Source organism: Natator depressus, chromosome 16, assembly GCF_965152275.1.
Source record: "Natator depressus isolate rNatDep1 chromosome 16, rNatDep2.hap1, whole genome shotgun sequence".
Lineage (NCBI taxonomy): Eukaryota > Metazoa > Chordata > Testudines > Cheloniidae > Natator > Natator depressus.
The window spans coordinates 16,000,450-16,027,780 of record NC_134249.1 but is presented as its reverse complement, the minus strand read 5'-3'; the positions used below and the strand labels follow the sequence as shown (position 1 = coordinate 16,027,780).

At 42.8% G+C, this 27,331-nt stretch overlaps 1 protein-coding gene across 3 annotated transcripts in view; it reads right to left on the bottom strand.

The window, feature by feature from the left end:
• Positions 1 to 5,434: 5,434 nt before the first annotated feature.
• The window catches only part of NUP214 (nucleoporin 214), a 76,374-nt gene continuing 54,477 nt past the window's right edge, over positions 5,435 to 27,331 (bottom strand). For 2 of the 3 annotated variants that reach the window (XM_074974191.1, XM_074974192.1), the window contains exons 28-36: positions 25,747 to 25,814; positions 22,190 to 23,980; positions 20,582 to 20,652; positions 19,746 to 19,902; positions 13,898 to 14,047; positions 10,750 to 10,921; positions 6,986 to 7,128; positions 6,323 to 6,347; positions 5,435 to 5,576 (exon numbers count right to left, since the gene is read on the bottom strand). In XM_074974191.1, the coding sequence (XP_074830292.1) occupies positions 5,543 to 5,576; positions 6,323 to 6,347; positions 6,986 to 7,128; positions 10,750 to 10,921; positions 13,898 to 14,047; positions 19,746 to 19,902; positions 20,582 to 20,652; positions 22,190 to 23,980; positions 25,747 to 25,814 (2,611 nt within the window). In that variant the 3' untranslated portion in view covers positions 5,435 to 5,542. The remainder of the gene's footprint in view (positions 5,577 to 6,322; positions 6,348 to 6,985; positions 7,129 to 10,749; positions 10,922 to 13,897; positions 14,048 to 19,745; positions 19,903 to 20,581; positions 20,653 to 22,189; positions 23,981 to 25,746; positions 25,815 to 27,331) is intronic. The other variant, XM_074974193.1, reaches the window with a different exon arrangement.

Genomic DNA, 27,331 nt, shown 5'->3' with positions numbered 1-27,331 from the left:
CAAATCTGAGTCCATGAGGACACCCCGGGCAAGTTTTCAAAGATGCTTCAGCATCCACACTCAGGGACAGATTTTCAAAAGACACATTGAGTGCTGAGCTGTTGAAAACCTGGCCTTACAGCTACAAGAGCAGAACAAAGTTATTTCTTAAGGTTCTAATTCAGTATTCCTCTCCTGTCTTCCCTGGCACTGCCCTCCCTGACATACTGGTTGACTCTCTCCAGCTGCCTGGTTTAGGATAAAATAAGTTAGCAAGGGCTGAGAAAAACAAAGTAGGGCAGAGCACCAGCTCCTGAAAGCAGCTGGTTTCTTCTACTAAGTGTGAATGGCCAAAGTCTGAGATGGAGGGAATCTCATCCATGTGGTCACCCCCCACTCGCCTGTTCACATACACTGAAGTCTTATCTGTCTCGGTTCTTAGACGACACCCACTACTGTAGCATCTGAGCTCCCCAGGGTTTAGTACAGGCTGTGCAGCTGGAGCGCCAGATGCCTGGACCCAGGGATTCCCTCAGGTGAAATGGAGCTTTAGAGGAGATGGCACGTGAATTGGAAAACAGGAATAGACACAGCAGCAATAAGCTACTTTTCCCAGCTGACCTGGTTACTTGGCCTTCGCCTGGGGTCTAGGCTAGTATGTCACTCAACGGTGGCTGACGGATCGTTGTGATAGCTAGAATTAGAGCGTGGTGTGGCGGGTCAAACCTGGAACACTAGGGGTGAAATCACAGCCTTGTTGATATCTATAGCAAAATCCCCCAGCTCCATATGTCATGACCTGCCCTAGAAAGGTCCCCTCAACGCTGGCATTCCCTGCTGCCATTGGTGGTGCCTGCAGTGTCATCACAGGCTTAACTGATGTTTAAGAGTTACCTTAAAGCTAGACCATCCCAGGTTTCTCCTATTAGCGAAGTGGGGCAGTAAGACACATCTCCACCCATCCAACACTCTTCTCACACCCACTCCTCCAGCTGGTGCTTCCCTCCCGCCTCTTTGGCGGACTGTTTAAGAACTAGCTTCCACAAAGACATGAATTCAGAATATTTGCCATGGGTGAACTCCTCCTGGTACCTGCAGTTTTAGGAAGGTGCATCTGGAAGGAAGTGTCAGAGCCCCCCTCCCCAAGGGTTGAGACCTTAGTGACACTCTCCTGGGAAACACTTAATGCCAGCTGAAGCCACTTATAAACACAGTATTGTTGCAACTTTGGTTCAAGGGCATATCTGTAAGTGGGTCATAGGTTGGAGCCTTCTGACACCCACTTGAGGATGTGAGAGTAGAGGGAGGGGGAGAGGAGGAGGAGATTGGCAGCCTGTGACTTCACTAGAGAAGGAAGGTATGAATCAGCTTGGCACAGCGATCAGCAATATATCTCCTTAAGAAATCCCCGTCTTGGGAATATATGTGACATCAATGCACTTGGGAACAGATAGGGAGCGGAGGTAACACTCAGGATCCATCAGGTGTTGCTATGTAGTATGAGGGGAGTGGGGCCAAACTCTCAGGCTACAGCTCACCAGAAACACAACCAGCAGCACTATAGGACACCCCCACACACACACACACCAGGCACTCAAGTGTGACTTGGTCTAGAAATCTCCTCTTGCTTTAGGCCTCACAAATCCCTCCAAGGTTTGAAAACAATGCTGGGAATCTCTGGTCAAGGCCCTTCTCCGTATGGGTTTCTATTTATAAAGTAGTGGAATGGCTCACACAAAAGTGGGCAGTTGGAGCAATGTCACACCTTCTCCCAGCAGTTGCTGGAAGCAGCGAGATGAGACTGGCTCCTGCTGAACTCCAGAAACAACAGGGCTTCCTGTATACCAAGGAAAGGAGCAACTGGAACACCTAAGAAAAGCCAAACAGCAACTTGCATCCCAAGGCATGTAAACCTGTCACAGGCTCTCCCTCACCCACTGTCGTGACCAGAGAAGCAGGTTTTGCATTTAAAACTACAGGCCAGTTTCCTGGTAAGTTCGACTCCCTCAGCAAAAAACAGATGGTTCAATATTCCCCCCTCAACTCATACCTGACAGGTGCCCAAAGTTCCTCTGATCTTGACTATCCAGAGATGTATCCAGAAGCGCTTTATCGTAGGCAGAAAATTAGTATTTTAAGCAAACTAGAGTAGGAATGGGATAGCACACATTATGCAATACAGCACTTAAAAGTGAAATGAAAATAATTTTGTTGGAGCCTTTTGTGCATCTTTATGATATAACAAGAGCATCCTTCAAAAAAGGAAGATTTTCCCCCTCTTTGTTACAGACCTCAGAAAAGGAATACCCAGTCTGGTTTCTCCCCAGCCTGACTAGACACCCTCTTCAAATATACCGATAGGAAGAGTCTATTTCACATCACTGCATCTTACCAAGGAGGCATGGTCTTATTTTTCAGCCTACAACCCATGTTGTCACTGGCTGCGCAGACAACTGAGTACCATTCACAGATACCCTTGGGACCCCTCTGCCTAGGATACAGAATACTGCACAAGAAAAAAACAGACTGGAATATCTAAGGTAAAAAACAAAAGCAGAAAAAAAACATCTTTGACAAAAAACTTTTCAGACCTCCTTTCTCCATCATAAAAAACAAAAGTACAACCACCATTTATCTCCCTTTCCAGGTCACCTTCAAGGCATCCCTTGGGTGACTTGCTCTCCTGAGCTTAATGGCTATTTAAGGATTAGCCAATCTGAGGCAACAGAACTAGGGAAGTTCAAGTGCCATTAAGTCATTGGCGTCGTTGGTAGGAATGCCAACAAGGGTGCCAACTGGAATAGTAACTTTATTCTCTGATGTGAACACCTGCCCACTAGAAATTGGACAGAAGCCATCAGCTCACAGACAGGCTACCTAACAGCTGTCAGATGGTAATGACTTTCGGCGACTACCAGCCTGGGTTGGATTTGAAGTGCACTGAGCTATAAGTGAACGGCTCCATATACAGTTGCCAAGCCCTCGAGCCATCCAATAAAAATGCACGTAATTCCTGCAAGCCAAGGATCAATCACAGCCTTCTCTATGCTAATTTGCTTCTTACATAGCTAAACTGGAGGTCTACACACTCTCAGGTGTTGGGTGCCACCCATTTCGCTCCAGCAGAGGATCACTAAAATCGTGGGGTTGCTGCAGTCAGGATAAAACCACGAGTGTTTTCTTTTAATTGATGCCTGAAGCAATCCTTTTGCCACTCCACTTTCACTGGGAAAGGAGCTAAACAGGTACTGAGAAAGAGCAGGGACGACCCCCAACTGCTCCCATCATCCTAAAAAAGGAACTCTAATGGCTTAACATGCCAGCCTCACATTCTTACCAAGCCAATCTTCTTCGTAGCAAGTGATTTGTTAGCTATCTGGGGGAGCACAGCTGATACGGCCTTGCTAGGAGGTGTCACATGCCACAGCGATGGAGGATTAATGCAAAGAATTTAAGGTCAACCGCTTGGGCCAAACCAGCTTCTATTTATAAGTATGAAGGAAACCACAGGGACGGCAGCAGCGCAATTAGGCTCGGTGAGATTGGGTGTAGTCAAGGAGTACACTATACAAGGATGCCATGCTCTAAGCTCTCTGATATGTACCTCATCTCCTTATTAGTTTGGAACTTCAGCATCAGTTTTCTCCAACAAAATTCCTGGAGACTGTCCCTACTGGGTTCTGCATTAGTACTAGAGGGGCTAAAACAGTGCTACTTCACCTTGAGTGGGTTGTGAAATGCAGGAAGCGTGTGGAGATGGAGTGCTTACAGCTTCATAAAAGCCTGTCCACATCAAACAAAAGCTTCCCCTCTCTCTTATACACATTAAATTACAAATCCTGCATTTTTACGACTGTCCCTTTAAACTGAACTTACTCAGTGTCACTCCTAGTTGACAAATGGGTGTCACTGTAGAGACACACGAGGGCCACCTTCCACAGCTGGGATGGGAGCAGAGTCAACTGCTAGGACTGCACATCAATTGGACTTATGAACCGCTGAAAATAGGGGCTTTTCAGGGGACTGCTGATATGAGATACTGCCTTAACTACAGAGCTGTAAACTGGATGCAGTAAAAATAAAGTCAACACCAGCCACAGAACAAAAGAAATGTCTGGCTGGAAGGGACCTTGAGAGGTCATCAGTCCAGCCCCTTGTGCTGAAGGATGGACCAGGTGTAGATGGTCCATCCCTGACAGGTGTTTGTCTAAACAGTTCTTAAAAACCTTCAATGAGGTCGATTCTACAACTCCCTTAGAAGCCTATTCCAGTACTTAGCTATCCTTATAGTTAGAAAGTTTTCCCTCATATCTAACCTAAAACTTCCTTGCTGCATGTATACACACAGCTGCCATTTCAACAAGCAACTCTGCTCCCAGATGTCACCCAAAACCCAAGATGACATTTTCTTGTCACACAGTTGCACATCTATTTAAAATAAGATTAGAAAGCTTTTAATCTGAAACATTGCTACATTCCATATTCCTAAGCGTCCTATTAGAATCAATGACAGTAACAGGACAAAGTACTGTACAACACATCAAACTAATATCAAGCTGCTACTTCAAATGCATCTTTCACAGTGCAGAGAAAATCCATTACATCACTTGGGGGTTTCATGGAGGTCAGACGCATTAAAACAGAGAGAAAATGTTTTTCTGGATGCCTTTGAGGCATGCTTTAAAAACATTTGCTAAATATTTTCAAGTAAACACATACAAGACAAATTCACAAATGTTACTGACTGGAGCGGAGTGCCACTAAGAAAAGTATCTCACAGAGGCTGGTAGAAGTGTAGCTGACAGGAAGATCCGATGCCCAAAGCCATAAGATGAAAAGCATTAGTGCTTCTAGATGGATGTCATACTTTAAATACAAAGGCCAGAAGTCTTTCCTATAAATTGTATTCAGTCGTGATAATTTTTATAGTAGGCTTTGCAAAAAATGAAGAAAAGAAAGCCCTTGCTCCCCATCACTTTACTGAGCATGACAGCTAACAGTATTCATGCTGTACTCTCCCAATTTTTCATCTGAACTCACTTTCTACTTCCCCACCAGGCTCAGACTGGACCCATGATTCTTGGAATTTCAGTGAGGTGAGCGTGCACATGTGTCACTTGACGGGTCAAATATACTAGCCTGGTCACAAAAAAAAGACGGACTTCCATTGACTTCAATGAAAGCTGCACTGGTTTAGACCAAGGACTGCATTTGGCCAATACATCATCTTCTCTCTTACATAAGTGGGCTGGGCAAGAGGCATCCTTTAACAGCATCTATATCCAATCCACATGGAGCTGGTATAATGCAAGCTTGTTTTTTCTGGATACATGCTGAAAAATTCTTCCACACAAACCACAGTGAAGCAGATAAAACAGTTTATTAAAGAGCAAGAACAATTATTTCATAAAAATAAGCATTAAGTGTTTTTAAAAAAGGAAGCAGAACTGGTATTTCAAAGGAAAGCTGATCTGATGCTTGATCATGAAGAGGATCCACAAACGGAGCAGCTCTAAATTGGCTGACCACAGAATTGGTGGAAGGGGCTCATGAACATCCCCTCTCAGCTTCTCCAACCACTGAACCCAGAAGTGGATCTGTGAAACAGCAGCACAACACAACAGTGAAAGCTAGAGCCCCTCTTCATCTAGATCAATCTAGAAAATCTCTAAAGCTTCCAAGAACCTCCATACCCATCAATGTGCCACTGGAAGCTTTTTAATAGAATGCATTGGCACTTCCTGCATCTTTCAACTGAGGATCTGAGATAGCTTTAACAACACTGTCTCAACATACCTGTTAACTGGCTTATGTTTATTCTACTGATAGGGAAACAGAAGCACAAAGTTTAAATGACTTGCTTAAGGCAACCCAGCAACTCAGTGGCAGAGTGGGGAATAGAAATAGGAGTCTTGTCATCCAGGAGTACTCGAACCACTAGACAATAAAGCCTCATTTAGATCAGGAATATGATCTGGTATTCTGCATCATATTTCCATTTCTACTATGGGGATAAATATTTTCCTATCCCTACTATGCACTTTGCAATCGAGGAAAAAAGTACTGCATAATCCCCTGTAAAACAGAATTTTCAGTTAACTACACAGGAAAGGACACGATCAAGAAATTTGCCATCTAGATACTGAGCTGTGTATACTACTACTAAAAGGAGAAACGAGAGTGAATGAAATAAGAATCCTCCTTTCCTGCTTAAAATTTCAACTAGGATTAGCGTTTTAGTGTGCTTTCCAAAGCTTCCTTTCACACATCGTCTAGCATTTCTATTCTAGTTTTTTCTATATGTTTAATGAAAATCAGATATAAGGCAGTGATGGGTACTTACGAGTTAGATGATCCAAAGCCAAAGCCTGAGAGAAGTGCAAGATTAAAGAAGGATTATTGTTAAAGGCATAAGGAATGCATGCGAGACACAGTACGGTCACCCTCCCATAGTCACTTAGAACAGGGGTTCTCAACCTTTTTCTTTCTGAGCCACCCCCTCCCCCCCAACATGCTAAAAACTCCACGCCCCACCTGTGTCACAACAACTGTTTTTCTGCATATAAAAGTCAGGGTTGGCATTAGGGGGTTGCAAGCAGGGCAACTGCCTGAGGCCCCATGCCCAGGGGCCCCTACAAAGCTACATTGCTCAGGCTTCGGCTTCAGCGCCGGGTGGTGGGGCTCAGGACCCTCAAGGCTGGCTGTGTTCTCTTGGATTCTGCCATTTAAGATTTCTGGGCAGAGATCCACCTGATGCCTGTTTAGCCTCTGCTCTCTCAAATTTGGGGTAAAGCCCAATAGGAAACTGAAACATGCATTTACTGTAATCAGAAAGGGGAAAATACACCTCTCAATTCTCCTCCCACTCCCAGTTTCGTAAACCCCAACTGGTCAACAACAGACAAACGGAGCAAGCGTCACAGCTGAGTTTGAGGAGGACAGGCACAGGAATATGCTAGGTCTCTCCCGCTTCACTCTCTGACAGGGACATTTCAGCTCCTCATACCTCCTCCACTTGACCCAAAGCCAGAGAATCCACTGCTTTGTGCGCCAAAACCAGTCGTCTGTTGGGATAGCGACCCGAATGTAGGAGCATTTTGATTTGCTAGGGTGCCAAATGATGCAGTATTGTTACTGGTGCCACCAAAACTGCAATTCAAAGAGGAAAAAACACAACTATTTCATCACTCAATAAAGGAAGACCACGTGTCTGCCCCCACCCCCTTAAAGCAGCACCCCCTGAAGCCCACAGAACCTCTTACTATATACCCACTCACTGAGAGATGCTTATTTCTTGGTTTTATTAAGAATCTTGCACAGTACTACAGCCACCCCTCTGCCCACCTGCCCTTCAGAGGGAACAAGAAGTGAGCACATGGAGAAAAAGTTCATCTTAACACACGACAAGCAACTGTGGTGCATTTTCATGCCACGAAATCCCAACTCCTGCCATCATGGGGAATATAATAAATTACACCCCCCTCCCCCACCACTTTTTATCCATCCAGCTCAAAAGTGCTGCATCATTACTGTACCCTACAGAGGGGGAAAACAGAGACAGAGAGGTTGTGAGATTTGCCCAAGGTCACATAGCAAGGGGTATGACAGCCAGGATTTTGAACCCAGTCTCTTGTTTCCCAGGCCAGTGCCTTATTCAGTGAACAATGCAGCCCTCCCATAAAGCCTTCTCCAGCCTTATTCCCTTTCTCCTCCCTATCTCTTTTGAAGTATGCCTCATTCTGCTTCCTTCCTGAACCTCTCCTTGCCTTTGACACTTCTCTCTCACTTTACCTATTAGAACACTTAATTTATTTACCTCTTTGTATTATTAACTTGATAGCTTTTGGGGACACAGTCTGTATGAAAAATGATACTCAAATGTAGCTTTATAGAGAGAAACCAGATCTACCCTTCCCCATTCACCCATCTAACCAAGCATTGTACAGGCAAATATTTCCTTTTTAAAAATAACCCACCACCACCAGTATCACATCAATGAAATGCCATGATAATTCTGTCTAGCATGGTTCTCACTGGCACCAACATCCTCTCACAATTTTGTATGCTATATTTATGCTTGAAAACAATGGGCTTATATCACTGATATAGTATCTGGAACTGGGAATAGTGTGGGCATGAGCTATCCAAGTTTCTCATCACAAAGCTCTGACAATGCACCTCAGTACTGAGTAATGCAGCCAGTGACGCTAGTCAAGTTAAACAGCGTGCTTGTTTCCTGATGTTGATAAAATGTCAAGTAGGCAGTAGGCTGAGCCCAGCAAGCTCCATTCATTTGTGACGCTCAGTCTGAACTGACAGTGAATTAATCCACTTCTCCATCCATTCAGATCAAGGGTACGTTCTTGGAAGCATCAAAACATACATCTCGAAAAGAGACAGCCCTTGCAGAAGTGCTTCATGCAATTCTCTTGATAAAGAAAAGTAATCCTCTCTGCCTTGCTCTCTTTGTTTAAGAGAGAGTTGTTTATGCAGGTAGTTTCCATATATGGTGTTAGATTCAGACAGGCATTTCAGTGACTTTGCCTTTCAACACTTAAGCCTGCTAGCCACTTTCGGCCCCGAACAAGATTCTTGATGGGGCTAGTTGCAGATGGCCTTGGCTCTTGATTGTAAATGAAGCGTGGGCTATATTGCTTTTCTTAGTATTTTTTAAAGAGTGGGAGGAAGGGCCAGTGGTTGACAAGGTTTTTATGACTCTTCTGTCTCCCCAGGCTCTGTGCCTCTATCAAATAAACCATCTCTACTAGCTATCAAAGGAACAGGACGTAAAATTAGCAACAAAAACCTGTGGTTTAACTGCCTCAATCTTTCACTGGCTACTACAGGCTGTTGAAAGAGACTAAGAGAGGTAAGAATACAAAAAACTAGAAAAATTACAAGTCATTGCCATTGACTTTATTTTAATGGTGTAAGTTCCATTTCTAGAGCTGGAGATGCCATCTGTTAACACCTTAACCTATCAATCTGGTTTTGACCAAACTCCTCTCCCAGATTCTCAGGGATTTTCTCATGGTGTGTCACTGTGATATTGAGAATTTGGAGGGAGTTGACATTAAAGTGGTGACAGTGAAGGACCGTCCCCATCCCAAGTTGTCTTTAGATTTGATAAGGAACTTTGCAGGTATCAAGAAACAGAAACTGCTTTTTGCTGCACTTCCTCAAACCAACGTAAACTGTTGAGAAATGATGCAACTAACCACATGACTGAGTTTGCAACACTGTCTAATGGGCTGAGCACAAGACTGAAAGGAGCTGAGTACTAATCCTACCTCCAACACCTTGGGAAAATGACTACCTGGATTTCAGCTTCTCAACCTGTCTCTGTCCCTCCCACCCCCGTGTTGTGATTGGGGGGGGGGGGCGGCGGGGAAGAGGGGCAGCGTGGACAGATTCCACTATTGTGGTGGAAGAGGGAGTTGACAGGAAAAGTTTGGACACAACTGATTTAAGCCAATTCATAGATACTAAGGTCAGAAGGGACCATTATGATCATCTAGTCTGACCTCCTGCACTACTGAGGCCACAGAATCTCACCCACTCACTCCTGCGAAAAACCTCACCTATGCCTGAGGTATTGAAGTCCTCAAATCGTGGTTTAAAGACTTCAAGGGAGGGATTTCAATGCTTCCTAAGGAATCTGGACGCCCAATTCCTTTTTTTTTTTTTTTTAAAATAGGGACACCAAATCTCTTGGAATAAGATTTTCAAAGCTGCTTAAGTCTCTAACTTCTAAGGTTGTGAAGAAAACAGAGCAAGTCATTGAAGTGCTTGCTTCCCAAGTCTTCAATTCCTTAAACAAGAACTCTCATTGAGATGCGAATAGCTACATTCCTGAAAATAGAAAAGGAGCACTTGTGGCACCTTAGAGACTAACAAATTTATTTGAGCATAAGCTTTCGTGAGCTATAGCTCACTTCATTGGAAGGCTTGGTGTTTTTTTCCACTGGATCTTGCAACACAGTTCGCCAAGACTTCTTTGCAGAAAATGATTGGTTATGGGATGTGTACGTACAGGAAAGGGTAGCCTTGAAAGCTAAGTATCTATCAGCAACTCTAAAGTGTGGGGTGGATCATTTGCTGCTTCACAAGGTATGAAGCCATGTACTTGCTAGGTGGCACAGGGAATAAATAAAGTGCTATCTGCTGCGAGATAAGATTTCAGTGCCATGTAAGTGATCAAAGATGAAGAAAAAAACAAAACCGGTAACAATCAGTACTCCATCTCTGGAATTGACCAAATATTACTGTGCAGGGATGAGCGATCATACTGAACTCTTCTCAAAATCTCTATCCCATCCCAAAAGTGGGGATGATTCTAGAGATTAAACATATTTATTATTCCACATGGAAAAGAAACAAGCCCCCTTGCTTGGTACATTTAGAACTAGACTGGAATGCACACTAACAAAAGTGCAAATAGGAAACAAACCGGCACTCAGATACATGGGCTAGATGGCCTAGGTCTTTCCCACTTCAGTATTCTAGGATTCAATTTTGATAGTTTCCAAATTGAAATGAGAACCTGTTACTTTCACTAGGGCCAGCATGGTTGGAATCATAAACTACTGGTTTTTGCTGTTTTCTTTTCAGGTGGGCTTTTCTAATGAGGAAGCCCGTTGCTCAGCGATCAACCCTAGATCCCTAGACCCTTCTTTATTTGCAGAATCTATTGGATACAGAATGAAGCAGAAGAGTTTCACACCGAGTAAGAACACTGATTTCCCAATCCCTAGACCCTCTTTGGCTTACCCAAATCCTCCGGCGTTGGCTGCGGCTGTACCCTCGCCGAACACTTTGCCTCCCGTCGAGCCCAGAGGGCTTGTAAAGGCTGGGGCTGAACCGAATGCTGGCACCCCTCCAAACCCAGGGGACCCCCCGAAAGTGGGAGGGCTGCCAAACACTGGAGCAGCACCGAAGCCACCTGAGCAAAACAGAGGCAAAAAAGGGACAAGAACATCAAGTAAACAATAACAGAGAAAAAAAGAAAAACAGTTAGATTTCCAAGGAGACAGATTCTAGAATGAGGGCTGACATTCCTGTACATGGTCACAGCATTATCTATGGAACTTACAGCTGTGACAAAGCTTCCAAAGTGCAGCACGTTTTATTACAAAAGGCATGGGTAGGAAAGCTCGTGAACGCCTTCCAAAACCAGCCCAAAGAAACAGACTATCCAGTGGGCAAGTGCAGTTTGGGTTGCTTGAGCAGTTGCTTGAGCTCGATTCCCAGAATTACATTTTAGAGAGCATAATTTTCAGTTTAATAGGGTTCTGTAGCTACACAAGGATATATATACAATGTACAAAGCCCACTAACATATACTCATGCCTGTATGGTGTGTGAAGGAATCAAAACAGTCTACCTGCTTTATATAAACTAGATGCTTTAATTGCAAGTTAGCGAGTATTCATGTTAACTGGGTTATACTGGCAATTAAAAATACATGTGGCAATAAATTATAGACTGATGCTTTTCATTTATTTAAACAATGCGCATGCATCCTTCATCAATGATCTCATGTCCCTTACTGCAGAAGGGAAGAGCCTAGCTTCTGCAGACAGTTTTACAAACCTAATCACCAGAAATTAGATAAATTACTAAGGTCTGAAGGAACTCCTGTGCAAAAAACCAGGATGAAAAATTCCCTGCATAGGTTGGTTCTACTGACAACACCCCCAACAAAATGCAATAGGAGCTATTTTACCATAGCTATGTATCTGATATGAAAGATAGCTTATACACAAGCCTGTTGGATCAACAATATTGTTGTGCTGCACACAGATCCTTAAAAACAATGGAAGGAATCTCTATGCAATGGGTAAGATTTGCTCTTCTCTACCTATGTTCTTATACGCTACCCACCATAGCATCCGAGCACCTCAAACAGTAAATTTACCTTTAAAGGACTAATGAAGGAAGGAGATTTTTTTAACCCACACTTAAAGATAGGGAACTAAATCATGGGGATTAAGTGCCTTGTTCATGGTCGTGCAAGAAATCAGTGGCAGAGCCAAGAATTAAACTAGGCCTCAAGTTCCCATTCAGTGTCTTAACCTCCTCCTCCTACACAATCTAATAAAAACCTTTTATTAGGATTTTTCTACTCTACATTCACTCTGTTGATACTGTTTGCCTGTTTAGAACTGACTACATGGATCTTGAAGGGCACATGCTGGTTTGTTTGATTACGGCTGAGGTTTGGAATAACACCATGCATTTTAATACCCTGGGTGAAATTCCAGTCCAGGCCAAGATAATGGATACTGTCTGGTTGTAAACACAAAGGTCTAGAAAAAATAAAAGCTCGGGCTGAATTATTGAAACACAGATCAGATATCCAGTTACACTTTCTTTCTAGAGACACAGGTCTTTACCTAGCTCCTTGGAGCTTAGTTCTGGACTGGACTCTCTTGTATACTGTGTGTTAACAGACATAAAAATGAGAAGGCGATGCAATATACAGACAGCAAACCAAGAAAAAGAAAGTTCTGTAGCAAGTCATGCCCCTTCTTCATCCCACACTAAATAGGAAAGGAAACTACTGACTATTTTTATGGTGTCTAACACCTAGAGTTGGATGGGAAAGGACTTCAAGGAGGTTCCACATCAGTAAATCGCCTTCTGCAACAACCTGTCAGGAAATCCTATCTCAAGATTTATTTTGAAACAGGAATTAGAGAACTCTCTCCTTTCCTTCAATAAGGAAGGAGAGAGGAGAATCATTCACTGAAACTACCTATTTCCAACACGCAAGATGAAAGACACAAGGCTAGCCTGACAGGCAGAATGCTTGCTACACTATCACACAAAGTAGTATTTAGGAAAAACACCGGACATTGTTACTGGGGTTAGTAGCATCAACTGACAGTATTAGCTACCTCACTTACCCGAAAGCAAAGCCACCACTAGTGCCACGGCTGCCATGTTAAAATACTATCCCATGAAGTACCATTTCTGTAAGAGGTACGTTGGAGCATCATTCTCTGAATTCTATGGCACCAACCTTTGTATAGCCTTTTTCACAGGAAACTACAAGTTGCAAGGGTGCCAACTGGAGGAGTATTCTAAGGTTACAGGAAAGAACCCTTGTTTTGTCTAACCCTTTGGTTTTCTATTTTTGTTTGGTAATTATCAAGGCAAACACCTTGTTTGGTTGAAACAGACTTCATATCACAGTCACCATTACTCCCATTGTTTGCAGCAGGCAAATTACCATGGAATAGGAAAAAGGATTAGGCAAGATTTCCAAGAACGTAATAGTCAACAGAACAGCATGAAGGACCATGTATTTCAGTGTTCACTACAGACTAATTACAGACGAGAAAGTGCCACATGTGTAACAGCAAGGTCAGACTGATTTTAAAAAAGTAGATTGAAGCTTTCCTGACTTGGACTTTTTGGGGAAAGTCCCACCAAAGACACTGGTGCATACAAGGCCATGATGAGTTTGTCACAGAACGGGTTACACAAGAAGGAATTTGGGATCATCAATAGGCAAAAACACCCAGTTCAAAATAAGTTCTATAAATCACATTGCATGTTACACTGTCAGTGAGCTATATAAGCCTGGCACGAATGCTCACAGCTCACTTCCCTACAAATGGAATGGCAGTTTCTGCAATGAACCCTGTGAAGATAAAGTCTACTCAGTGTTTTTGTGCAGTTCAGGTTCTAAATCATTAAGTTTTGAATCTAGCATCTGAATTTCCACTTGCTGGGACCTGTTTTTTCGAAGGAGATAGATGGTACCATATGGTGGAGTATCATGCAGAGGCAATACTCATGCATATGATCTTCCATACACTGGGTATAGATCTTTGACCACTGGAACACACTACTCAATATCTTACAAGTAAGTGTGGGTGTTTATAGCGGGTTTGTTAATACAATACAATACCTGCTTTGGTTGGACTAGAGAACCCAAAGCCTTGAGCGGCCACGGTCCCGCCTCCAGAACTGAAAGTGCCTGTAGGTTTCTGTTCTCCATAAGATGAGTTGCCAAATCGAAAGGTCTTGGCCCCATTGTTTCCAAATAAGCTAGAGGTATCTAGAGAGATGAAGGATACTCGTGAAGCTCATAAGAGACAAAAAGAAGCACTTTCCCAAAAAGCACATAATGAATGTTATATCCAAAATGATAGTCTATGGAGAGACACTGAGCTTGTCCTAATCCCTGTTCGAATAAACTGCACTAGTAGCCACTTCATTGTCTCATTCTCCACTGACAACAAGACAAACATAACTACTGTCATCTCCAGCGTTGACCAGCTGGTGTGTGACTTTTTTGCACCATCTTGCATTGCACTAAGTGGAAGTCAATCCTTCAAATCAGAAATTGTGGTCACTGGAAACAGTCACTCATGGTGACACAAGTTTACCATCTAGATTTCATGCCTTGAAAAGAATGGTTATGTGACCTAGAGTAACTGATTCTTTGAGACGTTGTAGTCACTGCGGAGCCTACTGTAGGTGCAAATGCACCTTTCGCACACAAGTTTAGAATCTTTTGAACAGCCACTGCATGCGTCCTGTGCCTATTCATGCTCCTGTGAGGGATGATAAAGGTTGGAGTAGCCACGACCCTCCCTCTGTTCCCTCACAATTCGTAGCCCATGTTAGCGGAGGACTCCAAAAGCAGAGATGGAGGGCAAGTCATAGGATCCACACTAATTACAACATCTCGAAGAACCACAGTTAATGTAGAGAAAGTGATCATTCTCTCTTCTTCTAGTACATCAGTATGGCTCCCACAGGAAGTGACTGGCAAGCAGTATCCTCTTCAGGATGGAGGAGTGCCAGGTTCATCAGTCAACCAGGAATCTGAATACTGTTCTCCTGAATCTGGCATCGGATCTATCAGCCAAGTCCAATGCATAGTGCTTTACAAACAAGAGTGGATTGCTTCAACTAGCAGCCTTGCATATACGCATTCTGACACATTTTGGAAACAAGTCGAGGATGTTGCTTGAGGTCTGGTAGACTGATCCTTGACAGACAGTGGGAAGCTCATAATAGTACGATATGCTGAGCTACTGTCTTTGGGATGAAATAACAGACTGGCGGGCTCCAGCAGCACCAAGAGTGCAATGGTGGCGCATTGGACTGGTGCTGGCCAGACTGTGGGTGGCACATCCACTGCAGGTGCTGCACTCAGCATATGACGCGGTGTTTGGGGTCTCTTTGTCCTGGGGTCGGTGCCGAGGAGGTCTGCCCCATCTATGATGCCAAGGAGGTGCCTGTGGGGGCACACGCGCCTGGTGCTGACACGGTTCTTTTTGATCTCCTCTCTTCACTGGAACCAGAAGTGAACCTTGTTGCTGAGGCATTTGCTGAAGAAATGCTCCTTGGTTCCACCTTGGATGAGATCTCCCTGAGGTCTGAGGCCACCTTCATGGATTGCTCCAGGAGGTGCAGTTTGAGCCTTACATCCCTTGATTTTTGGTACAGGAGGAGGAGCAGCGAACGGAGCATTTATCAGTGATGTGTCCTTCCCTGAGGCAGAAGAGACATCAGCTATGCTTGCCTATTGGGGGCAACAGACTGTTGCCTGAAGGGCAGGGTTTAAACCCTGAGGGCTTAGAGTTTCCATTTCCAATGGTTGCACGACCTCACTTTGCTGTAGAGTGGGTCTCCCCCTAGAGTCTCTTCTCTCTTACCATCCCCCCCAACTCGGAAAGGTCCAACTAAATGGTAAAATCGATAACTAAACTAACACAAGTGAGGAACAGTTTTCACAGCAGTTTTTTGAAGCTCAGACGAATGCTGAAGCAGGTCAGACCCTTGCTAGCTTCCGCCTCACTACCATGGGTGGTAAGAAGGGACTGAGAAGAGGGCAGGGACTGCTCTGCCTGTTAGGCTCCCTGACAGGGGAACACAAGGAGGCATAGGGTACATACATGGCTGATGGACACAGCTGTTCCAAAGATTCCAAACTCACATGTACACATCTACATTGGGATCCACACTGACAAATACTTGAAGAAGAACTAAAGAGTCTTAGCCATTTTGGCAGGAAGAGCCAGGATTTCTTGACATGACACGCTGCAGTATAACTTGCAGCTGCAGTTGTGCTCTTACAGCCTCACTGGCTAAACAGGGCCTGAGGTTTTTATCTTCCATGAGGCAGAACTCAGTCTATGGCTTCGGTAGTCAAATGACCCTGAATGGCCTAAGTTCTTCTTTGGTGAACTATTTGTTTTCCATTAGCATGAAGATTAATTTTAAAGTTAGAGATGGGTGAATTTGCAAGGACAAACAATTGCCCACAGCCTTTAATGCTGGTAGACTGTTAAAAGGGTATGAAGGGACCAGATTCCTTCTTCAGCGGGTTTAAATGGTCTTTTCAACTATACAGAGCTAACGTGGCTGCTTCCCTCTCCTCCCTACTTCCACCTGCTGGCAACTGCATTGCTCCCTTTCAGCCAACCTACCCACTAGACGCTCTTCTCCTATTTCCCTGCTAGCTGCTTGGACAAATTTACAAGGGAAGAATAATAAAGGCACTCGAAGCTCCTAATTTAGTAAAAGGTACAGCTGATCAGAAAACAGGCTTCTAATTTTGTTTAAATATAGATGTACTTGTTAACCTGCTTATGCAGACCACTGAACAGTCTGCAACAGATACATGTATAATGTTATGGTACTCCAAGTATTCCAAACTGATTTTCAATTCTGGAGACTGGTGGGCATGATATTCAGTCAGTTTCACAGGGAATTACAAAGACCAGCTAGTTCAGAAAACTCAGACTGATGCAATTTTAGTCCGATAGCCCTGACAATAAAAAACTTTACACTAACAGCCAATAATTTGAGCCTGGCACTAACTACTAGATCCAGAGGCAAATTTATGAGGAATCGGATTAGCTTTTTCCCACTCCTCAATATACACAAACATCTAAATAGCCTACCAAATCCTTAGTAGCTTCCAGAGGTTCTCTCTCGGTTTTAATATTTCATGACCAACACAATGCAGATTTCTAAAGAAATGAAAAATCACCCCTCTACAATTGGCCTTTAAAAGGCATCTTAACGGGTGCACATGCCTTGCAATGACTGAACAGGCTTAAAGTCAGCCCCCAAGACAGAACAGCTTGTCCAGGAGTAACACGTTGAATATGTTTAAAAGACCATCTTTTTACAGCATTAACTACATTGGTTGCCCTGTAAAACATTCATGTGAATTAAATGCATTCTGAGATTTCATCATTTCTTTGATATCTCATCTTGCATGTGAAAAGTGACTGAAGGCCTGTGAAATTTTGTGCCAGAGATTTAGTATATTTTCTTATGCATACAGAAATTCATCTGAAAGAGGAAAATGGCGTCTCAATATTACTATGCTCATTTCTACTGACTTAGTTACACTCAAGCCCATGATCCTTAACTATTTGTACATCTGGGATTTGGTCTCCTATTGATTTATGCAGATCAGTGGATTGAAATCCTCTTGCAGCGAAAATAACTCACGTCTCCCTCCGCTACTCACCCACTCCCCATGCACCAGTTGCTTCATTAGTCAATAGATTTCTGATAATTTGTTAATTAATAAAAAGTTAATGTACTTTCCATTTGAGAGACACACTGGGACTTGAGTCCTGAAGGTAATAAATTTTGGCTTTGGCATTAGAGAGAAAAAGGCACCCATTCCAGCTGCAAACACAGTGCGGTATTAACAAGGTTGTGTTTGAAATGACAGACTTGCCTTTGCAGGTAAAGAAGTGTTACTGCTTCCTTAATGGGTGAAAAATGCTACTAGACCTAAATGGGGAAAAAATCTAAGGATCTTGCTTAGACCAGGGTTGGGGAGAGGGGCGGAAGAGGGGAGCAAAAGGACAGAGATCCCCAATCTCTATTCCAAGGAGAAACATCTGAAATGAAAGTTAGATGAAACTGGATTTCATGCCATTATAAACCTCTATCTAGATTTTTTTTGTGTCCTTCATGTAGTATCTGACCACATTACAAAGTAAAAATATTCAAACAGGAGGACAGATCTTTGGTCTTGCTCCCCCTCTCCTCCTGCCCTTTCCCAAAGGGATGTTAAAGTTTTCAAAAGTTACCTAGGAACCTACATCCTGTTGACTTTCGAAGTACCTAAGTTACTTCTGAAAATGGCTGTAAGTGCTTTTAAAAATGTTATCCCTGCTAACCAGTGGCAGGAATCAAGCTACACATACAGCACTTCAAGAACTACAACCCAGAAATGTATGAGTTGAACTTTCCAGGGGAAGATGGTTTTGTCCTTGAAAATTTTGACAAGTCTGTATGGTAAACAACTCTACTTTGATCGGCAGTTTCCCTGGGGGGAAAGTGGGCCATTAAATGACCTCTGCGTTTTATGCTTATGAAAGTAAGAGCTATGTAGAAGGGCATGTCAACTTGTCTCTTCAGTACAAGTCAGGAGAAGGTCCTTAAAATCAAACTATGCCGAACTCAGTACTGTAAAAGAGAAGAGGCTAGCACTTGGAGATGCACGTAGATATACACGGCAGAAGGCTCCATGGCTTGCTGTAGATTAGACTGTAGTTAACAGGCCGCACTGTGCTGCGGAGCATGCCTCACTTCCACTCAATAGCTCCCACTTTCAAGTTTCCTTTTTCACTGTTACTCAGACATTAAACACGCTCTCTATTTATAAAATCTGAAATATAATTTCTCTCAATTTAAAAAGCAAAACCTTGCTGGGTGAAAGTGGGAGGACTGTCTACAGCTATGTGACCCATCTACACTAGCTCTGAAATGTTTTGAAGTGGAGCAGAACACTTGTCCAGAATGAGTGCAATTATACTGGTACTGGAAATGCTTATGAATTGCTAGAGGCACCTAAGGGTGTGCACATCCATGTCTTTTTTTTTTTTTTTTTTTTTTTTTAAAAACATGAGATCCAGCCTCCGGACCCAAGAGTGGAGATGCTAGTTTTCTAAAGCAGAAGGGACTTCATAGTCTCAAAATAATCTCATTTTCAATCCTTGCTTACTCATTCCTAGATTTGAAAGTAAAATCACCAGCATCACCTCTGGTCTATGGATTAAAAGAGACGGGATGTTTGTACAGAACTGCCTGGGATCTGAATAGTAAGTGGATTCATAAATTGAATACATCTGTTGTATTTAAGTGCAGTGCTCGTGCTTGGCTCATAAATATCTTGTATCACACATCAACATGAGAAAGACTGCTAAGATACCCTGAGAAAGGCAGGTTCCTGGCTCCTCTACCATTAGTAGCAAGAATAAATATTTTAACAATTTTTGCATAGTTTCCAGCTACAAAATGACAGATCAACAAAAGAATGCAAGAAATCAAAATCACAGGAGAGGAGAGTGGTAACTGTGGGACTCTGCAGTAAGTAAAAAATACTGCAGAGGAGAAATAAACAAGGTTTTAACATCCAATTTAAAAGCTGAAGTTCACTGGTAAGAACTGACAGCACTGAATTTTTAAGAATTGTATTTTGATACTGAAAATCCCTACAAAATCTGCATGCTCTCTTCATACTTCTCCCACCCGTCCACATGGCTGTTGAACAGGGAAATAGTCCACATAATTTTGCACAAACCTGCAAAGGAAAGTAGATTTTGGGAAAGTTACACACCCGCCGCCCCCTTCCAGCACATCCCCCTCCAACCACTTCCCTCTGTTGCTTATTAGGCCTTTCATGCTATCATGGAAATTACCCAAGGACAAAACTACCACCACCAAAGCAAGATGGAAGCTCAGTACATTTTATACTCATTTCCTTTACTTACTCTGGGAAGCTGCAGAGCCAAATCCTCCAGTGGCAGAACTGAAGGGGTTTTTATTGGCTGCATCCTGGCTTGGCTTTCCTCCTAGGCCACTGAAGAAACCTCCACTTCTTCCACCACTTCCAGACCCAAACAAACCCCCAGCAGAAGGGGATGACTGCTAAAAAAAACAAAGGGCACAAGGCAAGAAAGCATTATAGGTCACTGTAAAAAAAACATATGCAGCTGATTTTGACTGACCTATTTCCATTCACAATAGTGATACAAAAGGGACGAGATGGTGGTCTCCTAAGGTTGAACAAAATCAGCATCTACTTAGGTCTCTCTCAACCTTTAGTGACACTGGAGAATTGTACAGTTATAACTTGCACCAGGTTAGACGCACCAGGGGAAGCTGCAATGGTGCATCACGTCCACACTAGCCACCCTGTCTCACATCCACATAGTGCACTTGCAGGACCTACCAACTGTTGCAACCAGCCAACAATTCCATACACAGCTCACTGGCCCTTCCCTGGAGCAGGTGCATAATGAGTCCATGGTATGTGTATTGACACCTGTTCACACTGTTTTGTTCTGTTGTCTGTTTCAAATGGTTCTGTCTTGCACAAGAGTCCATGCATGCTGCAGGAGGGGCAGAGGCTATGTCCTCTCACTCAGATGCCATAGTGGTACATCCCTGAATAATCAAATATTACTGATATAGCCTTGGATAGTTTTTACTTACTGACTGTAAAACAGGTTCTATTTTGCTTGATACAACCAAAGTACTTTGGACCAATCTGTTTGCAAATACAGGGCCCTACCACGTACACTGAGACAACACACATCGTAGTTACCTGGCCAAAGACAGCGCCCCCAGTGTTGGCTGCCTGTCCAAACACGGAACCTGTGTTGCTGGAACCAAAACCTGGCCAAAGGAGAAAGGGAAAGGATGCTCCGATATAATTCGATCTAGTGCAATACTATGGTACCAGACAATTTAAAAGGGATTGCCATTCAGTACTTCAGAAGAGAGGAGTTACAGAGGCTCCAGTAAAAAGAAGCAATGCACTTCAAGACCCAAATGATACTTCAGATTTAACTTTATAATACTGAAAAGGTTATCACCAAATGGAGCTGGAATGACTAGGTACATACCAACACATGAATGGTATAAGACATAAGGGTAAATATCATTTACATTTTATTTGAAAGTCATTATCCCCTCTTCCACATTTAAAACAAACAGAAAATAAAATCTGTTTTAGTGTTTGGGCTGTGGCTAATAATACTGAATTTCCAATTGGATTTCTCTTAATGTCACTGTAATGCGGCAATCTATGAACAAATGCTGTAGGATTTTGATTTCCCTTGTGTAGAGAGGATCTGAGCTTTGTTACCTAAAGATTCCAGTTAAAGATAATGAAATGTTTTGATTAAAAAGAACTCACGACTCCATTTCCCAGTTCACTTAAATACATACTTTGTAATAAAAGATTTGAAGTCTCTATAATTAGAAGCACCTTCCTTTAGCAGGAGTCCCCCAGACTTAAGTATTCTTTATTACAATAGTTAATGCAAGAGGCAGGTCTCCTATAGTCCCATCTGTTATAATTAAATTAGACTAATTAGTTTTATTGGAAATACATTTTATCTAATATTACTTTGCACTTAGCACCTTTCATTCAAGGCTCTCAGAAGGCTATAACCCTGCCTGAACAGAAAAGCAATTTGTTTTAGTAACACAGGTAACAAGAGAAAGATTGGCAAACAACGTTCTAGCCTGCGTAAACATTCAATTTATCGGCACAGGCAGGGACTCTGAAGCCACATTTCCCCCCTTGTTTATTTGCAAGATATTTCATAAAGGAAAAGAATACTTAGCTAGGTGACTAGTTCCTCATTAACCCACGGCTCTGGGGTGGCTAAAGGTATCTGGTTTAGTCCCTCAGATCCTGATATAACAGTACATCTATATGCTCTGACTGCATGTATGCAATACAGTTCACTTAAGAGGGTCCTTTAGCTGTATTAATTTCTTCACTGTTACAGGCTTACCTTAGAGCTCTGTTTACTTTAATGTAATGCTCTGAAGTCCTTAAATAGCCATTTAATTCTTTGTAATTTGAGACTACACTGAATCCAAAACACTTGAATTATTGGTCAATGAGCAGCACAGTACACTGCTCAGAATCATGTCAAGGTACAGTTAGGAATGGGAACCTAAACTGGGACTTCTTTATTCAAACAGAGCTCCCACTGGAACTGTTAGTATTAAAGCAGAATGTTTGTTCCCAGAAAGTTTCCAACTGCAGGTCTCACACATACCATTGGAGGTGCTATGTCCACTGCCAGCAGAAGGCATCAAAATTAGTCCTAATTTTCCCTAGGAAATACTGTTCACCTACCTCAACCTGACAGCTGTATTCGAACTAGACTACCCCACCATCACCACTCACTCTTACCTGAAGCTTGACAGAAGCTGAATCCAGCAGATGATGTAGTGGTGGTGGCAGTAGCGTTGTTACCAAACACTGATCCACCCTGTGCAAAGCCAGCACCCTGCCCAAAAACTGGAGCACTGCTTTGCCCGAATAGTCCACCACCAGTGCTGGCAGATGACTGGCCAAAAGAAAAAGAACTGGGACTGTTGGTGCTAGATGGTGCTCCAAAGACATTCCCACTGCTTGAAGCTGCGGTGGAGGAAGATGGCTGGCCAAAAACAGGCATTGTCCCAAACCCACTTTGAGTGAAGGTAAAACCACTTGAACTGCTTGCTGGCTGTCCAAAGGCTGGTGCTTGCCCAAATGCTGGTTGGCCAAAGCCACCTGCAGCTGCTGTGCCAAAAGCAGATGCACTGAACCCCGAACCAGCTACCTGAGTAGTAGCTGCAGTGGTGGAGACAGGGCTGCCAGTGTGTTGACCAAATGGAGAAGATGCTGTGGTAGCTGCTGTTAGCTGTCCAAAAACAGGAGTGGAAGGGGTGGTGGTCGTGTCACCAGCAGGCTGACTAAAGGCCGAAGCAGAAGAACTGGAATTTGGAGGCTGAGAGAACACTGCAGAACTTGAAGAAACAGCCCCAAATTCAGAAGTACCTACAGCTGGGCTTTGAACAGATGTATCAATGTCCGCGGTGGTAGTCAACGTGCTTGTAATTTCTGCAGAAGGGGTGATGGCGACATCTGCTGCAGCTGTGGTCACTGAAATGTTCTGGTCCAGTGGGGCAGAGGTAGAGACTGGAGGAACTAACTCTGCCTTAGACTCACTAACACAGGTAGCTGTAGAGATTGTATCTGTGGAAGGAGTCAAGGAGGTGCTAGGACCTGTAACATCTGCATCTCCTGCTATAGACTGAGATAAAGCAGGTTCGTCTTTAACAGAATCAGACAGCTGTAACTGTGGTTGGGGTGTTTGTGGCTGAGAAGTTAGAGATGCAGACACAGTTGTTCGTGCTTCACATTCAGATGGCTTTTCATCAGACAAATGTGGTAGCTTGACATCCCCTGCACCATTACTAGAAGCTGCTGGGGAGACAGCAGTTGGCGCTGAACTCAGAAGACTTCCAAATGACAGGGATGCTGAAGTGGGGAGAGTTGCAGGTACAGGGGTGGATGTTGTGATACTGTTTGCTTGTGGAAGCCCAAATGTAAAAGGAGGCTTGCCGCCACCTGAAGATCCTCCAAGACTAAATACCCCAGAAGACCCTGTGCTGGTTAACTGGACATTGCCAAATATACCGCCTGTGGTATTTGTGCTGACTGATGTGGATACTGTACTGGTGGCCACGACTAATGTTGAAGTGGCTTCCACGGGTTTCCCTAACTGCAGAGGGCTGTTAAAGGTAAATCCAGGAGGTATTGTAGATGTTTTAGTTGGCTGTCCACCAGTAATGCTGGTGGATGGAGCTTTAACACTGACCTTGGTGTTATCATCTGCTTGACCAACCCTTAATCCTGAGAAGCTCCCAAGAGTTTCCCCAGCCATATTACTCTGAAATAAATGATCTCCTGGCTTTGATGGAAGGACTTCCAGTTTGCCAGAGGTTGTGGAGGGAGCAGAAGTGGCAGTTGGAGCAGGTTTGCTGTTCATCTGGGTGGCATCTACAGAAGAGCCACTCGTCATGGAGACTCCTGAAACGTTGGCTGGCTGGATGGACCCAAAGTTAAATGAGCTCTCAGGAACTGTTCCAAATTTAGTACCCCCACCAAGTGAAAATGCATCAGGCTGACTTGACTCTTTAGCAGGGGCTGTCACTGCTACAGAGAGAGACATAAAAGGAATTAAAATGGGTTACAGGTTGCAACACTCATTTATCATCTGTATAGTACCAGCATGTTGAGTGCTTTACAGACAGGTATGAAGAAAATTCTCCTACCTCAAAGACTTTACAGTCTCATGACTATCAGATGATTAACTATCCCTGCCACTTTCTCAAGCCTTGCTTTCATGAGGATAACAATGGCTATAACTGAGGCCCACTTCATTATAGATTGGGTTATAGCCATTTTACGTGCTCTTACTTCCTTCATTTTTCAAGAGTTATAATTATGTAACTAAAAAGCCCACTCTCTTTACTACAGTACATTTTGCAGTTACCACCACTTTTTATACCTTTTATTTACTTGCAAAAAGTTCTGGCACGCAGTGAAGAATTGGTAGTCTAAAGCAGTGGCTCTCAGCCAAGGTTGGGTCACAAAACCGTTTTCTGGCAGATGCTAAGTTTTCTACAGAATTAAGTCATCTTATATAAAATCTTAGCTAAAAAGAGAGCATTAGCCACTTTTATCTAGTCTATCCTAAACTTTGAAATACTGAAGAAAAGCTCCCAAATGTAATTACATTTATTCAATATATAGTTATCAGAATGTGCAATTTAGAAAATTTTCAGTGTGATTGTATATTTTATACATTTCATCACATTTATATGCCTTGACTGTAAATGCCTACTTTGGGCATAAATATATGGTACAATATGCTTAAATTATGTATTAGTTTTGCGGTATTTAGACAGAGCGTAAGAGACTTGATGGGGATCAGCCAATAAAAAGACCAAGTAGTTTTGGGACCACAGAGGGAGCAAAATTGAAAAGCCGTAATTTCTCTTCTGTGCCCTTATTGACCCATATTTTTCAAAATAAATTAAAATGTCAAAGTGATACAGATTAATATATACTAGTGACAGACACTGAATTAGTATGACTCATTTCCTCATGAAACCTTAAGGTCCTTACCAATTTTCTTCATTCAATTCTCATCTCCACCATAAATAGCTACCAAGGCTAGGGTACTCTTGCTGACACAGGGAGAGCGGCATGAGGAACTGAAATTACTCATGTGCAATGCAGAGCACTACAAATAGTTCATTAGGCCTGCTGAACCTTCCAATCCCCCTTCACTACCATTACTTACCCGAATTTGTAAAATCTTGATCTGGAAATTGAAGATTAAATGAAATCAGTTCTTCCCCCTTGCAAGAGATGGAATAATTGCACTCTGATACAGCAGGGGCTCTTCCATCCAGGTAGCTATTGGTAAATATAATCTACCCATAAACCAAAGTATTAAGTAGGAGAGGCAGCCTGCCTGTTTTTCACATCAGCTTCCGAGAAGCAAGAGGCTATAAACCATTCCAAATCACTCACCATGTACACGTTCTACTTAAGGCTGATGGCACTAGGCAGCCAGCCACCTATACCTATGCCATTTTAAAGCCTGAAGATTAGAGATAATAGAGGAAATCATTTCAGATACTGCCCTTTTCATATGCTAATACTTCACTCGATGTTCTTGGGAACAAATATTTTGCTTATTCTTAATTGAAATGCAGGTGGCCTGAATTCCTGCATATTACATGGCTTAATCCAGCATATGGATACAAAACACAGTATTATTACAGCTACTGCAGTTTTAACCAAAAAAAAAGCAGCAACAGAACACAAGAATTGTATGCATGAAGAAGGCATTAACTATTCATCTGGAGGAGAAATAGAAAAGACGTTATTCCACACTTCAGACAATTTACCTTGTGAGGTGGCAAGGCTGGGTGGTGTTGCTGCAATGGACGTGGCTGCACCAAAATTAAACCCAGTCCTAGGGACAAAAATAAAAAGGGACAGAAGACATTTAGTTTATAGTATTAATACTGCCTTCCTCATGATTAACCCAGCCAGTGAAACCCAGATTCCCAGCACAGGGGTGTACAAAATCAGGCTGTGTGTACATGTGTATGTACCCCTGCTGCCTACCCACAAACCTGTTATGACTGGAAATACTTCTGTACAGCAACTGACAAATGCAGGGAGAATGGCTTGCATTTGTTTCCCTACCTATGACAAAGCTCTTAGTTATAGACAGTAAGAGTTCAGTTCAATTCAAGACCCTTCAGACCACTTCTTCTTCCCATGTCCTCTCTCTGCAGCTTTCAAGCCAAATGGTTATGTATATAGACTATGGGTTAATTGTATGCTCTTTACTCCCGCTCATGAAGGAGGAAACCATCCACAACAGGATATACACAAAAAGATTATTTCCACAGCTCATTTAATAATACAAACGTACTTTAAGGGGGGAAATTCTTGAAATATATTTTAATCTAGTTTTAGTTGAATACAGAATAAAGCCACCATAATGAGGTCTGGGATCCTTTGGGGAACCTAAAAGCCTGCAGGAATTTCAGCATTCTGGCCATTTCACCCTGAGTCTCTGTGACAGATGCTGCTGCATCTTTAGGAGAAGTCTGTGTTGTTTCATTACACTCTGCAGGCACAATCACAGAGGCTCCACATCCAGTGGATGCACTCTAGGCTATGACAAGGGGGCTGTAACTTGGAGAGGGTTTTTGATTTTCTCTTTTATATACAAATTTCAACGTCCTCCTTTAAAGATTAAACACCTAGGTCCTTTGAAGAGTGCAACAAGTCGAAGTGTCTACGTGTTATACCCAACATACAGATTAATAAACTAAGGCAAGAGGGATTAAGAGACCAAAATCATAGAAGTGGCAGTCTGCAACAGAACTCGGAAAGAGAATTCCCAAACCTCTGTTTTAAAATACTTGCCTACACCTGCTTCAAAAAAAGAAATTCACCTGAATGTGTAAATACACACAATATCTATTTAACCTGCCTTTGCCAAGTAAATTTAAATATATATGTTTGTTAAAATGTTTTTTTGTCTCACCCTTGAAACATTTTAGAATAAATAATGTGATAATAATGTGCTCTTATCTCATAACGCATGCCTCACTGTGTGTTATTGCTTATGCAACAGAAATCACCAGATGGCATTGGGACTGTAGTCACCTCCATGACAAGATTACTTTTCAAGTCACAATATGGCATTCATGCTGTTGTGTCTTTTTTTTTTTTTTTTTTTTTTTTTTTTTTAACTTCAGTGAGTTCAAACTGGACTGTCTGTCCAGATTTCCAGCCATAAGTGGGAATTTCAGTGCTTGTGTGTATCAGAACCTTGTTAGCATGTACACCCTCCCTTTTGTAATGAACATCTGTATAATCCAGGGTTGGAAAAATTAACTGGAGAACGAAACCTATCAGCAAAGGTTAGTTAGGTTACAAGGATAGTCAAGGTTAGCCCAGATCCCCTGCCTC